This window comes from Pundamilia nyererei, unplaced genomic scaffold, assembly GCF_000239375.1.
Source record: "Pundamilia nyererei isolate P.nyererei 1_Seehausen unplaced genomic scaffold, PunNye1.0 scaffold00021, whole genome shotgun sequence".
Classification (NCBI taxonomy): domain Eukaryota; kingdom Metazoa; phylum Chordata; class Actinopteri; order Cichliformes; family Cichlidae; genus Pundamilia; species Pundamilia nyererei.
The window spans coordinates 29,594-47,788 of NW_005187422.1; the positions used below are offsets into that span (position 1 = coordinate 29,594).

Genomic DNA, 18,195 nt, shown 5'->3' on the forward strand with positions numbered 1-18,195 from the left:
GTGTGTGTGTGTGTGTGAGCGTAAACAGATCAAGGGGAAAGCCACTGATCTTCAAAAACAACACTGCTACTGGTTTGACAAATAAGACCTTGCACAGAACCTTTGTTATAAACGAGAATCTTTGCGTTTGGAAAAAGGACAGCACGACATCTCAGCAGCCGAACTTTATATGTGAAGCATGGTGATGTCAGCGTCCTGTTTTGGGCCGGGTTTTGCTCAATCGAAGCACAGGTTAACAAATAGCTTCTTAGTCTTAACACTTAATATGCGGTTTGTGCTAAAGCGTTGAAGTTTAAATAATAATGCAAATTATTTTGCTGTTGATTCTTTTTGTTTATTTTCCATTTTAGACAGCGACAGAGTTTTTTTTGGAAACAGGGTTTCGCACTAAACGCTTTTCCTCTTTTGAGTAAAAACAACTTGCACGCACATATTTGCCCGCACACTCACACAGACACAGCATATTAGACCTTGGTCAGGAGATCAGTATCGTGGCTAATGCTATTTTGAGGTCGGCTATTCATTAGAAAAGAAGAACTGTGGGTGGGGACTTTTGGCAACAGAAGTCACTATATTGATGACAAGCGGTTAGCACCAGTGGAACAGCACAGTCTCCAGCTGTGCTGATTCATTCACATAGGAAAGAGGCTGGTCTCTTCATATTTTTTTTTCCACATTATAGGCTAACGCTGTCTCTTCTGGCCTGACCGTATGACGAACCACAACCTTTTCTTTAACCAGCAAAGACAAACAAAAGCAAAAACTGGCAGAGTCAGGTAGGCAGTCGTCAGGAACCGGACCTGACCTTAAAGGGAAAGTCAAAGTAGTGCTATTGAGTGCATAACTAAAGTAACTTAAGATTAATGAACAACAAAAGATTAAAGTGAAAATGACATCAGGGCTGAGTTTTTAATGCTTTGCCTTTGTGTCCTGTTCCTGCTTTCTTTTAGCCAGCTTTGATTGATGTCAATGTGAGAATAACCTTACAGCTGGTATGCAGGTAAAGTACATCAAACCATTAATCCCATTATGTTGGGAAGTTGAGGCTTTTAGTTTCCAGAAAAACAAAATACAGGAACCTGAACATTGTAATATCACAGCAGTACACTTTTGTTTTTATCGAGATTAGAAGATGTGATAATATCACAACATTGGGAGCTATATGCTGTATGCTTTGCTACTAATAATTATTATTAACAAACCAACTCAGTGATTACAGTGCAATTTAAATATAAGCAGCTTATAAAAGTTTACATGCTCTCTCGACTTTCATCTCTCCAGGGTTCAGCATTTTGGCAGCCTCTTTCAGACGTGGACCCTCATCACAACATGTCTCTATGGGTCAACTTTATTCTGCTACCAAGAAAGAACCGTTCTTGCAAAACTTTGAACCAAACTCATTTTTGAGTTTTTGTGTTTTCTTCGTGTTTGTGCGAAGTAGGTCCGATTTACTCTGATGCAACAGATCTTGTAATGCTGCTGCAGCTAATCTCTGACAGATCAGTGGTTAGCACAATTCAAAGTTGAAGCTATGAGTGAGACCTGTCTGAGGGTACAATATAGCTGTGAGGTTCTGTCTGCTGATAAAACATTTGAAAAACCCCATAAATGCTGTGGTAGTTGAGGCCTTTATATTCCTTATTGGGATATGCGTTTTTGTAATAATGTTATATGTGGAGGACACATTTGGAGTAATCCTACTAGAGTGAGAGGGAGGGAAACTTTGTGCTTATCCCTCATGCCAATATGTAAAACATAACCTGTATGCAGTGTATGTGTCAGAAAGGGGCTTGGGGCCTGGAGGGATGCAAGAAGAAAGAGCGTAAACCAGGCACTAGTTCATAAAGAGTTGAGGAGAAAGACGCACAGGGAACGGTGTTTGTGTTACCAGTAGCCTCTTGAGTACCTCGCAGCTTCTTCTGCCAATTCATCTCATTGAAGAGATCCTCAGAGCGCAGGAAGAAGTCATTGATCTTGCTACCTTGCTCATCTCGCTCTGTGGTGTAGTATACACGCAGCTTGGACTCTTGAGTGAGGAACTCGCAGATGTTGGGCACAGGGAAAACGATCTGCTCCATTGTGCGATCCAGCCGCACAATCTGGACACCAAACAGAGCAACAGTCACCGATCAAAACATCTGTGACTGCAGCAGGTAAATAATTCCTTATTCTTTTCTTATATGAAAACAGTTTGTATCCTTAAGTCAAGATTATTGTAGTTATAGTAAAAAGAAACTGAAAACTAAAACAATACTGTGGAAAAAAAAAAGATTTTATGAGCTAAACAAAATAAATAAAAAACAGTTTTATTTATTAGTTTGGCAAAATCTATCATAACTTGACTGACGAGGCTTTGATGGATAAGTTTATTGAGACTAAAACAAAAAAAAAAAAAAATCTAAAACACTGAAGCTAATAAAAATTAAAGTAAATCTAAACATTTTCAAACAATATGAACTAAACTGAAACAAGCAAACCCACTCTGGAAACTCGCTGAAGCTGAACTGAACTAAAAGCAAAAAGTAAAAATAGTGGTTATATTTTTTAAAATGAAAAATATAACCACCATGACACCTCTGATTCAAATGGACTGCCTGGCATAAACCGCTCTTTAGAGGAAAAAAACAAAAACAGGGTTGTTTTCTTTCCAAAAGCAGCTCGTGAACTGAACCAACAACTTGAGCTTGGAATACTGCCAGCAATCTGCATTCCTCTTACTCATCAAGTGCGCCAAACATGCCAAAGGTACTCGTCATTTTGTCACACGACACAAAGAAACACAAAAACAAGCCAAGAAAAAAAAGTATCACATGCTTCAAGTCAATAGTTAGGCCAAAACATGTCACAGTCCCCTTAAACCAACACTGGCATCTTGCAACAGAGATGTTAGATAGAGTTCATCCAGAGATAAAACTGTGGGAAAATGATGAATTGAAAATAAAATACAAGACAGACGGCAGCAGGTGAACATTAGCGGAGTTTATTTACGACATGGAGCCAAACACTGACCTCAATCTGAGCGGTGTGTTTAGCATAGAACTCCAGGGCCTCGTCGCCCTCGCCATATGTCCCTCCTGGCTTTAACATAGCTTGCAGCTCCTTGTTGTGGCGGGCTAACTGAAAACAGATGATTGACAGACACTCGTCACAAGTGTTACTTCCAGCATGTCAAAAAGGTTGGGCAACACTGCTTGTATTTAGGTTAACTCTACATGATACTTTTCCTTTGTTTGAATGTGTCAGCTTTCATTCCCCAGCAAGGTTGCAGGGTGGGGCTGTTTAGCCCCATGATTACCGTCATTCCACTAATTGATTGTATAAACAGGCCCTCTGTTACCGAGCAGCCCACAGCCTGAAAGCTTTCAAAGAGGAAATGATTATAAAATGAAAAGTATCATGTGTTTTCAGGAGTTACTGGAAATCCACTGGTCTTATTTGCTCATGGTGTGTTCCCCTTTCCACACCTATTTTATAGCGGCTTACTTGATGTGCCAAGATGTAGATGTTATGACCAACATTGCGTGGAGACGCGGAGTGCTCCTCCTCTCCATCCTCACCCTCCTGCGGCTCCTCAACCTCTATCTCTCCCTGCATGTAGGCCTTTTTGATCACCTCCACCTGCAGAAAAAGTTGACTGTCATAACAGCACCTGCTTGTTACTATGCAACTGTTTGCACTGCACACATACCAGCTCTTTAGGTCTCATGTTATACAGTATCCTCTCGGCATTCTCGCTGTCATGGCGACTCTCCATAATTGCAAGAAGCAGCTTGGAGGCATTATTCTGGGCAGAAGATGACAAGAGACAGATTGGCTTTTTTACCTGCTTGTCAGCATTCCAGACTTCCAGAGACAGTAAATCAAATGCAAGTGTTCTTTCACGCTTTACTTATGCAATTTGTGATGGAGCACAGGAAAAACCCGTGCTGGCCAGCCCTGATTTTGGGTAGCTGATTCTACTTTCAGCTACTGTCAGTGAAACTGCAATTCCATGAATTTGAATGTTGTATCTAAAGCTTTTGACACTGTAATGACACAACTACCACATTACTTCTCCTACAGACATGTAACACCTGCATAATCAAATCAAATAACACCTTTTAGACAGATTACTAAAAGTATCACACCACTTCAGAACACTCACTTTGAGTTCCAACACCAGATCCATCCTCTTCTTGCCAAGGGGGTTGATGTCATTCAGGATGAGAGCAATGATGATGTCAATGCCATTGCACTCATGTGTGGCAATGCAGTTCTAAGGAGCAAAGAAAAAGAAATGGCAAAACACAAGCTTGACAGTAGTTCTGGGTTAAAAGAATGTTTAATCTCTGCTGTTGGTGTTTTTCATGATATAATCAGTAAAACCAGCAGGACAGCAGACCAATTGTTTTTTCTTTAGCAGTAATAAGATAAGAGTCTGATCCATTTTCCTGTAAGTCAAGCTCTTCTCTTTTTTCTGCATCTATTATTTGTACTTATGCACACTTACAAATAAAGATTTTAATAAGTGCGAGATGGACGAATTGGAGGGTTTTATGTCTGAAATGGCAAATTTGATAGTGCATCACAAATTCATGCAATGTGACAGCTGTCACAAACCTACAGCCAGTTATAAGGTGCCGACTTCAAAGACAACATTAACCGGGTCTCTAAACAGATTATGTATTCACTAAGAAAGTGGAATTACAAGAAGAGGAAACAACAGTAAGTTATCCAAGAAATCTGGAACCATCTATCAGGTGGTATCTAGAAAACAACCAGCACCATTCTGAAGGCGGGAGTGGCAACATTATTTACATCTCATATGTTCTTTGAAGGAATTCTCACTCTAATTTCAGGGACTGTAAATTTCACGCAGTGTTATAAAACACTCAATTAAGTTTCTTAATCTTTATTTAACCAGGAAGTGAAACTACTGAGATTAAGAATCACTTTTCTGAGAGCGTCATGGGCAGAGGGTACGATCAACATCCTGGAGAAAACAGGTGGGATGACAAAAAAAAGGGCATAAAAAACAAACAAACAAAAACAAAACAACTTTGTTCCAGATTTCATTTGAAGCCAGATTGCCCTCAGGTTTTTATTCCCGGCACGGTAAGGTAGTGACGAGGCAGGTCACATATCATAAATACTGGCCAAGTTTCGGAGGCTTCACACTCATAAATCACACGAGCTGTCAAACATGTACCACACCTCAGAACTGAACAATAAGTGTGGAAGCCAAATGGTTTGGAGTGACTTGATACAATTTTACAAACAGGACATGCAAAGCACAAATAGAAAGAATTCCAGCACTTGTTCCCGTTTATTCTCTCTTTGTGAACAAAACGCTGTATTTAGTCTGGCAATGCCCCTCTGGCACTGTGTAAAGGAACTGGAATCAATTCAAACAGAGACTGTATTTAGCCAGTTGCTTGTTTAGTCATGCCAGTTTCACACTTGTTATAAAAATGACCTCACAGCGGCAGGAACAGAGGATGCCGCCATCATGTGAGAAGACTACTAACCTATGCCAAAGAACAAACAGAGGCGTCCTACCCGGAGTAGGCTGGTGTTAGCGTGCTTAGGAAAGACAAGAGCCTGACACATTCCTGACTACAGAGAACTCAAACAAAACTAGCATCACGATCAAAGCCGGTCATCGATTTGATAGCTACAGAATATAAAAAGCTCATCTTGCACACAGGTGTACAGTGTGTTACCTGGTTCTCGTGGCAGGGGCCTTGGCAGTATTCAGTAAGGCTCTCCACAGTCTGGTTGATAAGTCCTACATTCTTCTCATTGATGTAAAGTCCCAGAAGCCCCAGTCCTCCTGTGGTGCTGCCACAGATGCAGTCCAAGAACTGAAGAGTCTCACACACCAGATTATAGTTGTTCTTGTTATTCTGGTTGCGTAGAAAATTCTACAGAAGGACAACATGAAAATAAACACTCAACATGGAATCTTTCTTTACTTGGACTCATCTCATCAAAAACTTTAAAAGCCCCTGTAGGGAAACATAAACACTTTGTTAACAGTTAGTCACAAAATTAAAATATATGTGATGTGGCATGAGGTAAAACCAAGAGACTTAATATGAGATGATTCACGAGAGTGTCGGAATCTGCAGAGATGGTTGGCAAAAGAGAAATTCCTCTACTTAGGTAATCTAAACCATTTTCTCTTTCTCGCTGACGTAAGAACTAAATATAAAGAGTCGTGATGGCTTTTCCAAACCTACTGTATACGGCAGCAAGACAATTACTGCAGTGACGTCTTTGGAAAGAACACAAACATCTCAGTGAACTGATCATCTGTGCAGCGAGGCTAGCGGTAAATCAATATCTGGCTCCTACACAGGTTCAGAATGGGAGAGACAGCACAGAGCCAACCAGCATTTAATGAAGGCCTGTCCCAGTTTGGAGTGCAAGAATCAGTGCAAGCAGGAAGTTTTCTGTCTGGGCTGCCGGAGCTAGCCACTACCAAACACGAGCACACTCATCATAGTGAAACCAGACCAGCACATACAAGACTGTGTCAGGAAGTTCTGCAACTGGTGCCTATTTTCAACAGTTTCATTTCTGTATAAGATGGTGTGATGACTGAAATTCAGAACACGGGACAGAAAAAGTTAACCCTGCTCCCATCAGCCCATGGCAGCCTATATATTATATGTATATATATTCAAGGATTCAAGGAGCTTTATTGTCATTCGCATCATGTTAAGATGAGGTGGAACAAAATTATGTACACACGGTCGAGTGAAAAGAACCAAAATAATGAAGAAACAGCTTTTTTTTTTAAAAAAGTAATAAATATATATATATTTTTAAACAAACAGAATAACAAGTAATAAAATAATATAATAAGTAGAGTGAAACAACCCGAGTACCAGTATCGAGAATGGTATAAATACTTTAGCAGCAAAGGGCATGATGACCAGCACTGATAAAGTGACTGTGTCAGTAAGTGTCGTATATATAAATAAAGGACTTATAATCACAAGCTGGTCTGATGATGGCTGACCTGCAGCTCTCTGTTGTGGTTCTCACACAGCAGCTGCATGAGGCGCAAGATGGGCTGCATGATAGTGATGGTAACGCTCATCTCGCCCTCTTCCTGGCTCTTATCAGCAGTTGGAACAGGAGAGCCATCAGCTGCAGCTTGGTGCTCTTCGGCTTCGGCCTCACGACGATAAGTTGTGTAAGCCTTCTTGGTGACCGCAGAGGCCTCAACTAGCTGCTCCTTCACTTCCTCAGTCACCATCGCCACTACCGGCATATCTTTCACTAACCACAGGTAAAGAAGAGGCAGTCAAACACCACAGACCATTGGACAAGACAACGGTTACAATGACTGTTCACTTGACAAGTTAAGAATTTATGTACTGATCCTTGCTGTCATTTGCACATACAGAGACATGTAGAAATGACACATGTGATAAATAATAATTTTGTACACGGCTATAATTAATAATGAAGAAACGGATCTACTGCCTCGTACGAAGAGTGCAGCAGAGGTTTGCTTTTCCAGTTTTTCATAGTGTCATATGTGACTTATTTGACAATGCAGTCAAACACTTCCTTCTCTAGCCTATTGTTATGTTAGTAACGCCAACACTTGTCCGCTGACCTTTCTTGCGTGCCGGTGTGTCTTTGTCTGGTGGTTCCTCGTCCTTTTTCTTGCTGCCCAGGTCACTGGTATTGACAGTCACAGTGGCTTTGATCTCCTGCTGGGCCAGCTTCATCCGCTCATAAAACACTTTAAAGAATTTCTCAGACTTGTTGTCTCCCGTTAAACGATGGAAAAATGACCTCTGGGGTGGAGACACAAAAGAAAGAAATTAAATAATACGAGTCGCTCAGACAATATCCTTATAGGTTTTTAATTACCTTATAGTGTTTACATAAAAATCGGCATTTACACCAATATTTTAAACGCATTTTAATCTCTTATTGGCATTTCTTATCATTGTCTCTGCTAATTGTTCTGCAGCGCTTTTAGCCAGAGGTTTAGTGAGAATTAGTTATATAATCCTGCTCTCACAGTGCCAGGAAAACATGCTCTAAAGGCTCACCTGATTTTACACTATCTGCTCCTTATCAGAACTTGCTTCTGGCACCCAGAGTACTCAGATGGGTCTTAACATGCACAAGTACATGACCAAGGGCAGAAACTAAGACGAATGCAGCCACATTTAAAAACATGCACACACCAAAAGAAGCAACTACACAACCTGTCCTGCAACCTGTACTTCACACGAGCGTACATGTAAGCAGGAAAATGCACACAGCTGTATAAACGTGTTCATAGAGTAGGGCTCACTCGTGCTGAGTGCATTTGTTTAACGGCAAAAAAGCAATTACTTTTTGCTTTTATAAGCATTCAAACATGAAACACGAGACGTTTTCCTCAAAAACTTCTTACTCATACTGGAGCAAAGGAAATATTCTGCGACCTACAGCTACGCAAAGGCCAATCTGGCTTGAAAGCCCTGTTACATGGAGCTGTTGTTTTTCTGCAACAGGCTCATATGTTATGTCCCATTTTCCTCTCAACAATCCCTCCTTACATAAGACCTGTAATCAGCTGAGTGGTTACAGTGAGGGCACAGAGCGCCAACACTGTTACATCAGCCGCACAGGGCGAGCAGTGAGGGAGAAAGAAAATGGGAGCGGGAGAGGAAGAGAGGAAAACCCTGCCCTACTTTTCACTGCCAGAGCGGCACGAAGTGAGTGTGTGGTGTGAGAGGGAGGTGGAGAAAGGGTCCGAAAGTGGGAGGTGGGGTTGATGCAAGCAGGAGTTATCACGTACTGAGATTCTGGGGCAGCTTTCAAAGTCTGTTACATAAGACTCTCTCCAGGTTTAGCTAAACTCAGTTAAGTTTGAGGAAAAAGGAGCAAAGCATAGAAACAGTACAACATCAGCAGTGCATTACGCTGCATGAGATAAGCAACATATGCGCAGGAAATCAAGACAACTGTTGAGACATCTTTCTGCAAAAATCACCTGACTCAAATCCCAAGAGGAGCAGAGCACTCGGTGTATTAAGTTGTTTCCCTCCCTTCCTTTATGCAACAGTTTCTTTTTCAAGCCGTTAACATCGTGTTGTTGACGAGGGTCATTCACTGATAGTGATCTGATTAAAAGTCAGACTTATGCAAGCAGGCAGACTTCTCCCAACAACAGCTCCAGGACAGCAGCTTTACAAGATAACCATATTAAACAGAACTCATGACTGCAGCCATAAAAACTCAATTTCTCCACTAATGTGAAGAAAAGTATTTTGTCAACACTTGCTTGTTATTTTTACTGAACAGCAAGCAGCAGCTGTTTTCCTGTCTGCACACAGTCAGGGTTGGACACCTGTGACATGTTAAAAACATGAAAAACTGTCAAAAGACAGCATAAGTTGCTTACTCACACTCCTTTGTTAGATATTTCCAATTTTTTAGAAGTTAAAGGCTGTTTTGCTAAGCAACTCTACAGCTCTGTAGCTGACAGGAAGATGTACTTATTAAATCAGCATTGTTAGATGGCAATTCACTCAATAAGTGAGTCCAATTTCCTTCAATATGACAGGATCTCAAGCCTAACTCAGATAATCATTTATACACATGTTGCAGGCTAAATTAGCAACACTAATAAGGATACACCTAGACAATGAAATGGGTTTGTATAAAGACTTAAATCCTTTCTTGCACTTGTACTGCAACACTTTGGCATGGATCGCATCTTTATTGCTGGATTGTAGGACCTCATAAACAATAAGGCTTTAGATCTGGTTATCGGTGCTGAGTAGCTACAGCTTGTTGGAGGTGGAGCAAACAGTAAATTAGGTGGGTGTGAACTCAAGTTTTGTCTTATCTGTGTACTTGGGAAGCAGTCAGAGAGTAAGAGTACAGGTCCAACCACATGCTAACTGCCACATTGTGGCTTACTTCCTAGCAGAGAGAGAGCAGAGCTAGCTATCGTGTGCCACGATGAGATAGAATTGAAAGATTTTAACTTTAAAAAAAAGTCCCGGTTACAACTTTTATAACCCTTTGAAGAATGTGCCTAGCTGCAGCTTCTTTGCTGACTGCTGAGTCATTCTGTAGAGAAAACTGCCATCACCTAGTCAGTCTCTGTTTGCCATCTGAGGCAGTTTAAACGTCTCCCACTAAAGAGCCAATAAGCCTCCTGGAAGCAGTTTTGATCCTGCTGCTTTAGGTTGACTTGAAATCTTCCTCCTATCTTACAGAATCAATAGGACAGCACAGCAGGCCCTCCTGTCTGATTATTCTGCACTTCTCCTTTTCCCTCCATTTCCCGTCAGCTGCTACCCCAGCTTCTGGCATCAACACGAGCCGGTTATGTAAGGCCTGTTTATACCACCAGCTCTCCCTTTCTTTTTATCCATCTCCCGCCTTTGCAGCCTGACACCTTGGTGAGTGACAAAGCCATCTCTGTGCTTATTGGAGGGCTTCAGTTGCGTACTCTGCCACCGCCCAGCTGGTATCCACAGAGATCTGCTCTTTGAAGCTATAACAAGACTTCCAGATAGCAGGTTTAAATCAAAGCAATCTACACGTGATTGCGTTTTCTCAGAAATCTGCACGGGCAACCATCCACACAGTCTAAAAATGTATGCAGTGACTTCAGCAAGTAATGATTGAAAGAAAAAGGTACACATGGCAGGACTGAAATAATTGGACCTCCATAAACTATAAACTGGGATCTAAACAGTAATTTCCTTGCCCACGCCGCAGTTAAACGAGAGCTGGTATGCTGAGGGCACCGATGCCTGGAAACTCACTTTGCAGAATCTTTTTAAAGCTTTCCAAGAGGTAGCTGTGAAGTGAAACTGAACCGAGAAGAGGCAGGAGGGGGTAAATCACACTTGGAGGGGGCTGAGGGCAGCGGTGTGCCACAACAAGCCTATTGAGTAAGAGCAGTCGCACCTGTTCGTGCCTGTGACAGTTAGGGATCTGAGGTCCTGATGACAGCGATCACAAGATGGATGGTGGGCTCGGAGAAGCAGAGACTTTACACTTCGTCTCTTACATAACACATAGGCACACACTCCCACAAACTCTAAGGCTGTTTATCAAATAAGCTTTATAGTCTCTAAGTATAACCTGCAGTATGGCTGCGTACATGTGTTCATGAAGTGTGCATTTGAGTATGCACGAGTGAGGTTTTATGATCGCTCTAGTTTTGCTGTGTGCAAGCTGAAAATTACTCAGAGGCTGTCACAGTGTTTTACTGCTCATCTCTGAACCACATGGAGGGCACGAGCATACGTGTCAGGCAACATGTTATCCTGTCCAGGGTGAGCTGTGCAGGTTTTGGTCATAATATGAGAGTTATGTAGGTCAAAAAGTAATGTTAGACCTACAGCATGTATGCTGCACAAGACAGGCAGTGCGTCATTTTATTGTCAGACAAAATTTACAGAAGTAAAGTTGGCAGATTTTATTTACTTAAAATAAATGTTGTTACTTTATGTATTTGAAAGTGAAGATCTTATTCTCACTTAGACCAACATAGTGAGACGCCTGCTACGTGACTGCTGAACATGAGTATGAACACATGCGGGGTTGACTTACTTACTGGTGACAGCTCTGCCCTTTGGGTAGATATGTAGATAAGTAGATACAAAAAGGCATAAAAATGTACTGACAATGCATCAAAAACATCTTTTGTTCGTCTACCAATAGTTGCGTGTTTGATGAGGTGCATCGGTGACATCAGTGAGTCCTAGGTGTTACTAAACAAAGTTGGCATATCTTGACAGGCCTAGATTGGATTCCCATGACTCGGTGAAAGCATGATGTTTCAGATCTCCAGTTTCTAAAGCTCTATTTTCATCAGACAGACACGCCTGGGTAGAAGAAAAGACAGGTAGGACTGTGCTATGACCCATTTCTTTCTGTCTTTACTAAGACATTGACTCCTTCTCTCAGGGCTGTGATATTAAGTCCAGCTAGCACAGAGCTCTGGGCCCTGTGTGAACCCTTTCTGAAGCAAAGGAAGCGTGCGCTCTCTCTGTGTCTCTCTCCCTCTTTCATTTATTTATTTTCTAGAAATTCCATTGGCTAGGCTACAAACCTGGATTACCTAGAAAACAAACAAGCAGCCTTCTTGGAGAAATCTGGGGCCATGTTGTTGTCCTGCTTTTCATTTAGACAACAAGAACCCTTCTGTCCTAAAAGAAGGGCAGGCAACCAATCGTTGTGTAAGACAGGAAAATGTGATGCATCTGCTGATATGCTGTAAATTAACTTTGGATCATACATGACTCCTCAACAAAGCTTACTTGTCCCAGCATCATTCCAAGGAAGCAGAAAAACACATTAACTCAAAACAGGACCTTACTTGATAAAAATGTTCTTACTTAAGATCATGAACTGCTTTGCTTATCAAGTTCACTTTGAGGTGCTTCTGTACCAGCAAGTGTAGGCCTCGTCACAGTAGGTGTCACAGGTAGAAATGTATACATTTATTAACGGCTCAAAACTGCTTCTACACTTGTAATGTGCACAAGAGACTCACTGAAAGCTGCAGTTAAAGCAACAAAAGTAAGCTACAGACTGCTTTCAGTAGTGGACATCAAGCTTTTTAATTATGCCCAGAATTTAAAAAGTTACAAAAGCAATCCTAAAGAAGGCTACAGGTCTTTCCAAAGGTAGCAGCAAAGACTGTATGAGATTTAACGGCTCTCTTTCAAGGCCTTTAAGGATCACACCTTTCATTGCCCTCTTAAAAGGAGCAAAACATGACCCAGATGGGAGTCTGTTAGAAGGACTGGGGCTCTGTGTATTATTCACCTAGACACAGAGAGAGGCAGCAGCTTTTGTAACAGGAGTCATGTGAGAGCCTTTGCATACAAAGTCAGGCCTTGTCAGGTAACGATACTATGCAAATAGGAGGCTATTATGCAACAGCCTTGTTTATGCAACACAAATACTAGAGCACACATGCATAAACCACAAAACCAGAATATTCTGATAGACAGTTTATGAGCAGCATGCACATACAAACACACACACACACACACACACATGCACAGACACACAGACATACAGACACACCGCAAGGCTGAAATAATGCAATAGTACACAGTGGTTGTCTCCACTCTCATCCTGCTTTCTGTGAGGTTTGCAAAGAGTTAGCGTTGCCGTAGCAACCCCTGCCTGACAGTAGAGAGGTGATGACGTGCTTGGCTGCACAGCTCGGACATCTCCCAGCAGGCTACTGTTCATCTTCCTTTCTGGTTCTTGGCCTGAGCTTTTTTTTTTTTTTTTAAACATAGAAAATGTGACAACAACATGCTTTCTGTATTGTTGTGAAGTCGAGCTTTTAAAATACAGTCAGGCGGATACTCCGACAACAAATATGCGCCCTTTTCCTGAAGGCATCTTTAGCCTGTGTTGTTTTACGTTGACAGCAGCAGAGCAGCACCGACTTAAATTCTTGACATTGCGGGTGAACACATGAGATAGCATCTTATTGAGATTCTGCTCATGCCTCTGTGTAGGGAAAGGCTTCAGTGCATTTAATTGCTGGTTAGACTTGTAAGTGGTGAACTTTTACTTGTGAACCCTGTGACCCACTCCCCCCCACTTACCTGAATGACTGTGTTTCCACCCTCCAGGAGTGCAATGGCTAACAATATGCTCTCTTGGAAAATCCGATCGCTGGTGGCGTTCATGATGAGGTCAATGACCAGATCAGAAGCCCCTTCTTTGTCCAGGTGACACTGGACCTCCGCTAAGCTCAGCTCCCCTCGACCTCCGACCCCAGAGCTGACAACTAAGGGCAAAGAAGTCAGAAGCCCGATCATTCCCCTTCACTGTTTCCATCAAAGTACAAAGAGCAGCAGTTTTATCTAGACCAGGGGTGTCAAACTCAAATACACAGTGGGCCAAAATTCAAAACTGGAACAAAGTCGCAGGCGAACATTAATATTTATTGAAAAAAAAATCTTCCTCCAGATATAAGAATGAATCTTTTCTTATGGACTCAAATAAGTTTTGCTGGAAAACTGAATATGGAACAAGCAAAGCTTAATACTAAACAATATATATATATTAGCTGTATAATACCAGTAGGCCAGCTCTAATAGTAATTTGGTATGGCTTTGGTATGGCCAAATTTGGCCCGCAGCCTAATTACATTTGGCCCGCGGGCCAGAGTTTGACACCTATGATCTAGACACTGAGTGAAAGGGAACATTTAGTGCAGAATTTATTTAGGAACTCTGTAAACTAGCTCAACTAACAAAGAGAGTGGGATATCAAACATGAATACAGGTGGATTACTGTGACTGTATCAGGTATTTAGTGCATACGCAAAACAGTTTACTGCTAGCCTTCAGACCAACCTGAATAACCAGAGAGACACTATAAACACTGGGTTATACCCTTATTACCTCTACCAAGGACATTATGTTTTAGTGTGAACATCATTCTGACATTATGTCTGTAAACATGACAGCTTAAAAAGTTTTGACTGAAGTCTGCTAAAACTTTGTAGGGATGTAGTTTTTAGCCCCACCAAGGTATTCAAGGGCAACTGAATGACCGATTGGGCAAAAACAAAAAAAGCCTTATAGCTTACTTCTTGTGTATTGTCAATATATGTGCATGTATACACACACACACACACACGCACACACAGAATTTATACACACATGAAATTAATTAATTATTCCCTTAAAAGTAAATACTGCAGAGACAGTGAGCTACTGTGGCGGAGGTTTGTGTTCTTTGAGTCCTTGTTTGGATATTTGTTGGTTGCACAGGTATTTGTTTTTTTAATTTCAGGATTTGTATCTTTTTGTGTGTTTTTAAAAGGTGGACACGGCGGACAGTGCTGTGCATTTAGCTTATAAATATAGCTAAAATCACAATGACATTTGGGAAAGTCCTAATAATTATATTTTTAAAAATCTACATGTGGTTGATTCAATCACGAGCGATTGTTTCAGTTCGGTTTATTTTATTTAAGATGCTATTGGGTAAGGAGGAAGTAAGGCGATTTTGAGTCATGTAATAAGCCACAGGTGTCTTTTCAGCCACCACACACTCAAAGAAAAAAAAAAAAAAAAAAAAGCACGTTAGATGTGTCTCTAATCCACTGAGGTACTTTAACTCCTACTGCTGCCAACCATAGCCAGTAAGAGAAGAACTGGTGAGATAACAGCACCCATCAGAGCCGTCTCTGGCTGGGCGAGTCACTGAATCAACAACACATCCCATTCTAGATGGAGCTTGGCTCTTTGGTCGCCTGGCAACAACACGACCTGCGTTATGCGGGAGACAGAGCCAGTACGCTCAATAGCAGAGCCCCTCAGGTCCAAGGGCTTAAAGCAGTGCAAGGCCACAGCTGTGAATACACTCTTTTTTTTTTTTTTCATGCCTTCTAAAGCATTATAGACCAAATATGAGTCATCGCTGATGAGAGACACGACGTGACTCACTGGATTAGGTAAATGTCACTTACTAATAATCTATAAAATTTATGAATGTCAATCTCATGTAAGCAAAAAGAGTGAGGGGGGATAAAAATACCACTTTAACCGTTTCCTGTACAAATTCCTGATTTGGTGAGACCCTTGGTAAATAACTAAGGACACATTTGCAAATCCTTTATACTTTACTGTATATTTCTTTGCAAATATTAAAATGGCAAAATATTAAATGTTGATAAAGGGACATTTTATTCAGTTTCATTGAGGCAAACTGAGGCATTTTCAAATCTGATGCCAGCAGTATATATTACAATAAATTATATGTACTTTTTTTTTTTTTTAAATGGACCAGAAAAAAAAATACAAAGGTTATTTACTTATTTATTTATTTATTGTTACGGTAAGTAAAAAAAAAAAATGTATACACATATGACAGTTCCGGAAGTACTGCTGCTTTTTCTCTGTCATTTAGGCCTAACTAAGGTGAAGTGAATAACTATATTTTTACTAATTAGGCCCACTGGTCAGAAGCTTAACCAGAAGCAGAAATTCAGACAGCCAAGAAGAGTTTTACTGCAACTTCCTTGGCCCAAATGTCGTTCACCACTTGCCTTACTCACCGGATTTGCCTCCCTGTAACTATGTTCATTTTCCAGAAATGAAATTCAAGTTTAAGGCTCACTATTTAGCCACAGTGGAGAAGAAACAGGCATGGCAGTGGTACAAGTGCAAGCAGACAGATGCAATGGGAAAATAAGCTCAGAGTCCAGAGTGGCAGCAGAAGATGACCTTGATGGCTTTAATTTGACCTAATAAACAGTTTTGTTTTTTTTAAATATGCTAACATTCAGATGATGGCTTTTTCAGTTAAGCGCTTGCTTTTTTTGGCAACACAACGCCAACCCACATTCTCAACCTCTAAAATGTATCCAAAGTTAAAGAGCCACAGTTCAGCCTACCCGTTTCCACTGCTTCACAAAAAATCCGAAGCAGTATGACAACGGAGGACCAAGACAGCCTGAGCACCTGAAATCACTTTCAGTACTACAGCAATGAGTCTCTTCAGTTCCTAAACACTGAAGACTTAAGACAGTGGTAAATGTCAATTTCAAAATTCATTACAGATTCAACATTTGCCGTGTTGTCCTTTACTATTTTCAAGCAAATGCACAGCGTCTATCAGGTAAATGACTGTGAATGTGGGCGCTGAGTTTAAAATACAACATTTACAAAGTATGTTCCAACACAATGCTCGGAGCACGCTCTGTTGACTGCTACCCACTGGAAACTGTCACTCACTCACTTTTCCTTGTAATCTGTGCAACTAACAGAAATATTTCCAGCATTATAAGGAATGTAAAATAATCAGTAAATACTTTGTTGCGAATTTGTAAATAATTTAAACTGTTGACAAAAACCAATTACTCTGTAAAGAGTTAAATGACACAAACTCTTTTATTATTGTCAAAGTTAAAAGTTTTCCTCCTTAAGAAGATACATTTGATAACATTTCATTTATGTACATGAGCATCTGGTTGTAATAAGTCGCAATTAACCTATTTAAACCTATTTATTTAAAAATACTGAATAATAAAAAAAAGGAGGGGGAGAGAGAAAGTCTTTCTGGGTAAAGTTATTTTGAATACTGACAAACAAAATGTGGTCAGATTAGTCTATGATCAATTTACTTATTTATTTTTAATTAGGTTAAAACTCTGTGAGCATTGTTATTGTATTTTCCCATGTAATTCATCAAAACAGTAATTTTTAAGCAGCTTGTTTAGTTTAAAAAAAATATCTGAATAAAAAATAAATAAAATTACTTTTACAGAAGCTTCTGCACACATGCTTTGACTTGGATATAAATAATTATTTCCTAATGAAACTGTAATGACTGCAGCTATCAAAACAAACGGTTTAATAGAACTAGATGGAGCTATGCAGCGATAGATGGAGATAAATAGCTGAAGCAAACTGCAATGGTTGAAAGATTTCATTACAGGAGCTGAAAAGCTAATTATTTAATAGCTCTACCCAATTATTGAACTTTATTTTAAAACCACATTTCCATAATTGCACAACTGAAGCTGAAAATTTTCATGTGTTTCTAGCTAGCAGTCATATATTATAGCTGGCAGGCTAAAAACTATTAGGGATCTAATTTTTATGTTGGGTGTGCAGCGCTGTCCCACCTTCCCCAAGTAAATCATTTCATTTCATCTTATCTTTACAGCATAACCATGTAGACACACAGACACGTAGAGCATCGTTACACAAACCTGTAGGTGATTTCCCTTGCGCTCCAGGCGTGAGTGGGCCGTTACTGAAGGTTGTAAGGCTATCTCTCCTCTGGCCAGCTTTGATATTACCATAGTATCGATTGACCAAAATCTGCCGCAGAGCCTCTCCCTACCAGGAAAATGAATGTTAGGAGATGAAGATCTATTTCTGCTATAGAAATGGAAGTTGAACCCAGAGTTACCATGCTGACACAAGACTATCAAATTGATACAGAATTGCACTCATAGTAGTATGTCCTACATACACAAAGCCACAACATAAAGCCATAAAGGGTTACAAGGTTCCACATAAACCAAAAATGAAACTTCATTTTGTAAAATGAATTTCTGAAATCTCCTCGCTTCACTTGAAAGGTTTCCTTTTGGTTTTTCATGTCATCTTGGTGTTTTATGGCATTTTATGGCCATACACGTGCCTTGAACTTTTGTGCAAGTAAAACAAAACTTAGAAAGAAAGA

General features: G+C 40.5%; 1 protein-coding gene across 7 annotated transcripts in view; it reads right to left on the bottom strand.

The window, feature by feature from the left end:
- Positions 1 to 18,195, bottom strand: part of itpr1b (inositol 1,4,5-trisphosphate receptor, type 1b) — an 81,150-nt gene that overhangs the window by 20,591 nt on the left and 42,364 nt on the right. For 5 of the 7 annotated variants that reach the window (XM_013909228.1, XM_013909226.1, XM_013909227.1 and 2 more), the window contains 10 exons: positions 17,717 to 17,846; positions 13,593 to 13,777; positions 7,613 to 7,796; positions 7,007 to 7,269; positions 5,703 to 5,903; positions 4,145 to 4,255; positions 3,689 to 3,784; positions 3,484 to 3,618; positions 3,010 to 3,117; positions 1,868 to 2,099 (listed from right to left, as the gene is read on the bottom strand). In XM_013909228.1, the coding sequence (XP_013764682.1) occupies positions 1,868 to 2,099; positions 3,010 to 3,117; positions 3,484 to 3,618; positions 3,689 to 3,784; positions 4,145 to 4,255; positions 5,703 to 5,903; positions 7,007 to 7,269; positions 7,613 to 7,796; positions 13,593 to 13,777; positions 17,717 to 17,846 (1,645 nt within the window). The remainder of the gene's footprint in view (positions 1 to 1,867; positions 2,100 to 3,009; positions 3,118 to 3,483; positions 3,619 to 3,688; positions 3,785 to 4,144; positions 4,256 to 5,702; positions 5,904 to 7,006; positions 7,270 to 7,612; positions 7,797 to 13,592; positions 13,778 to 17,716; positions 17,847 to 18,195) is intronic. The other 2 variants (XM_013909229.1, XM_013909225.1) reach the window with 1 other exon arrangement.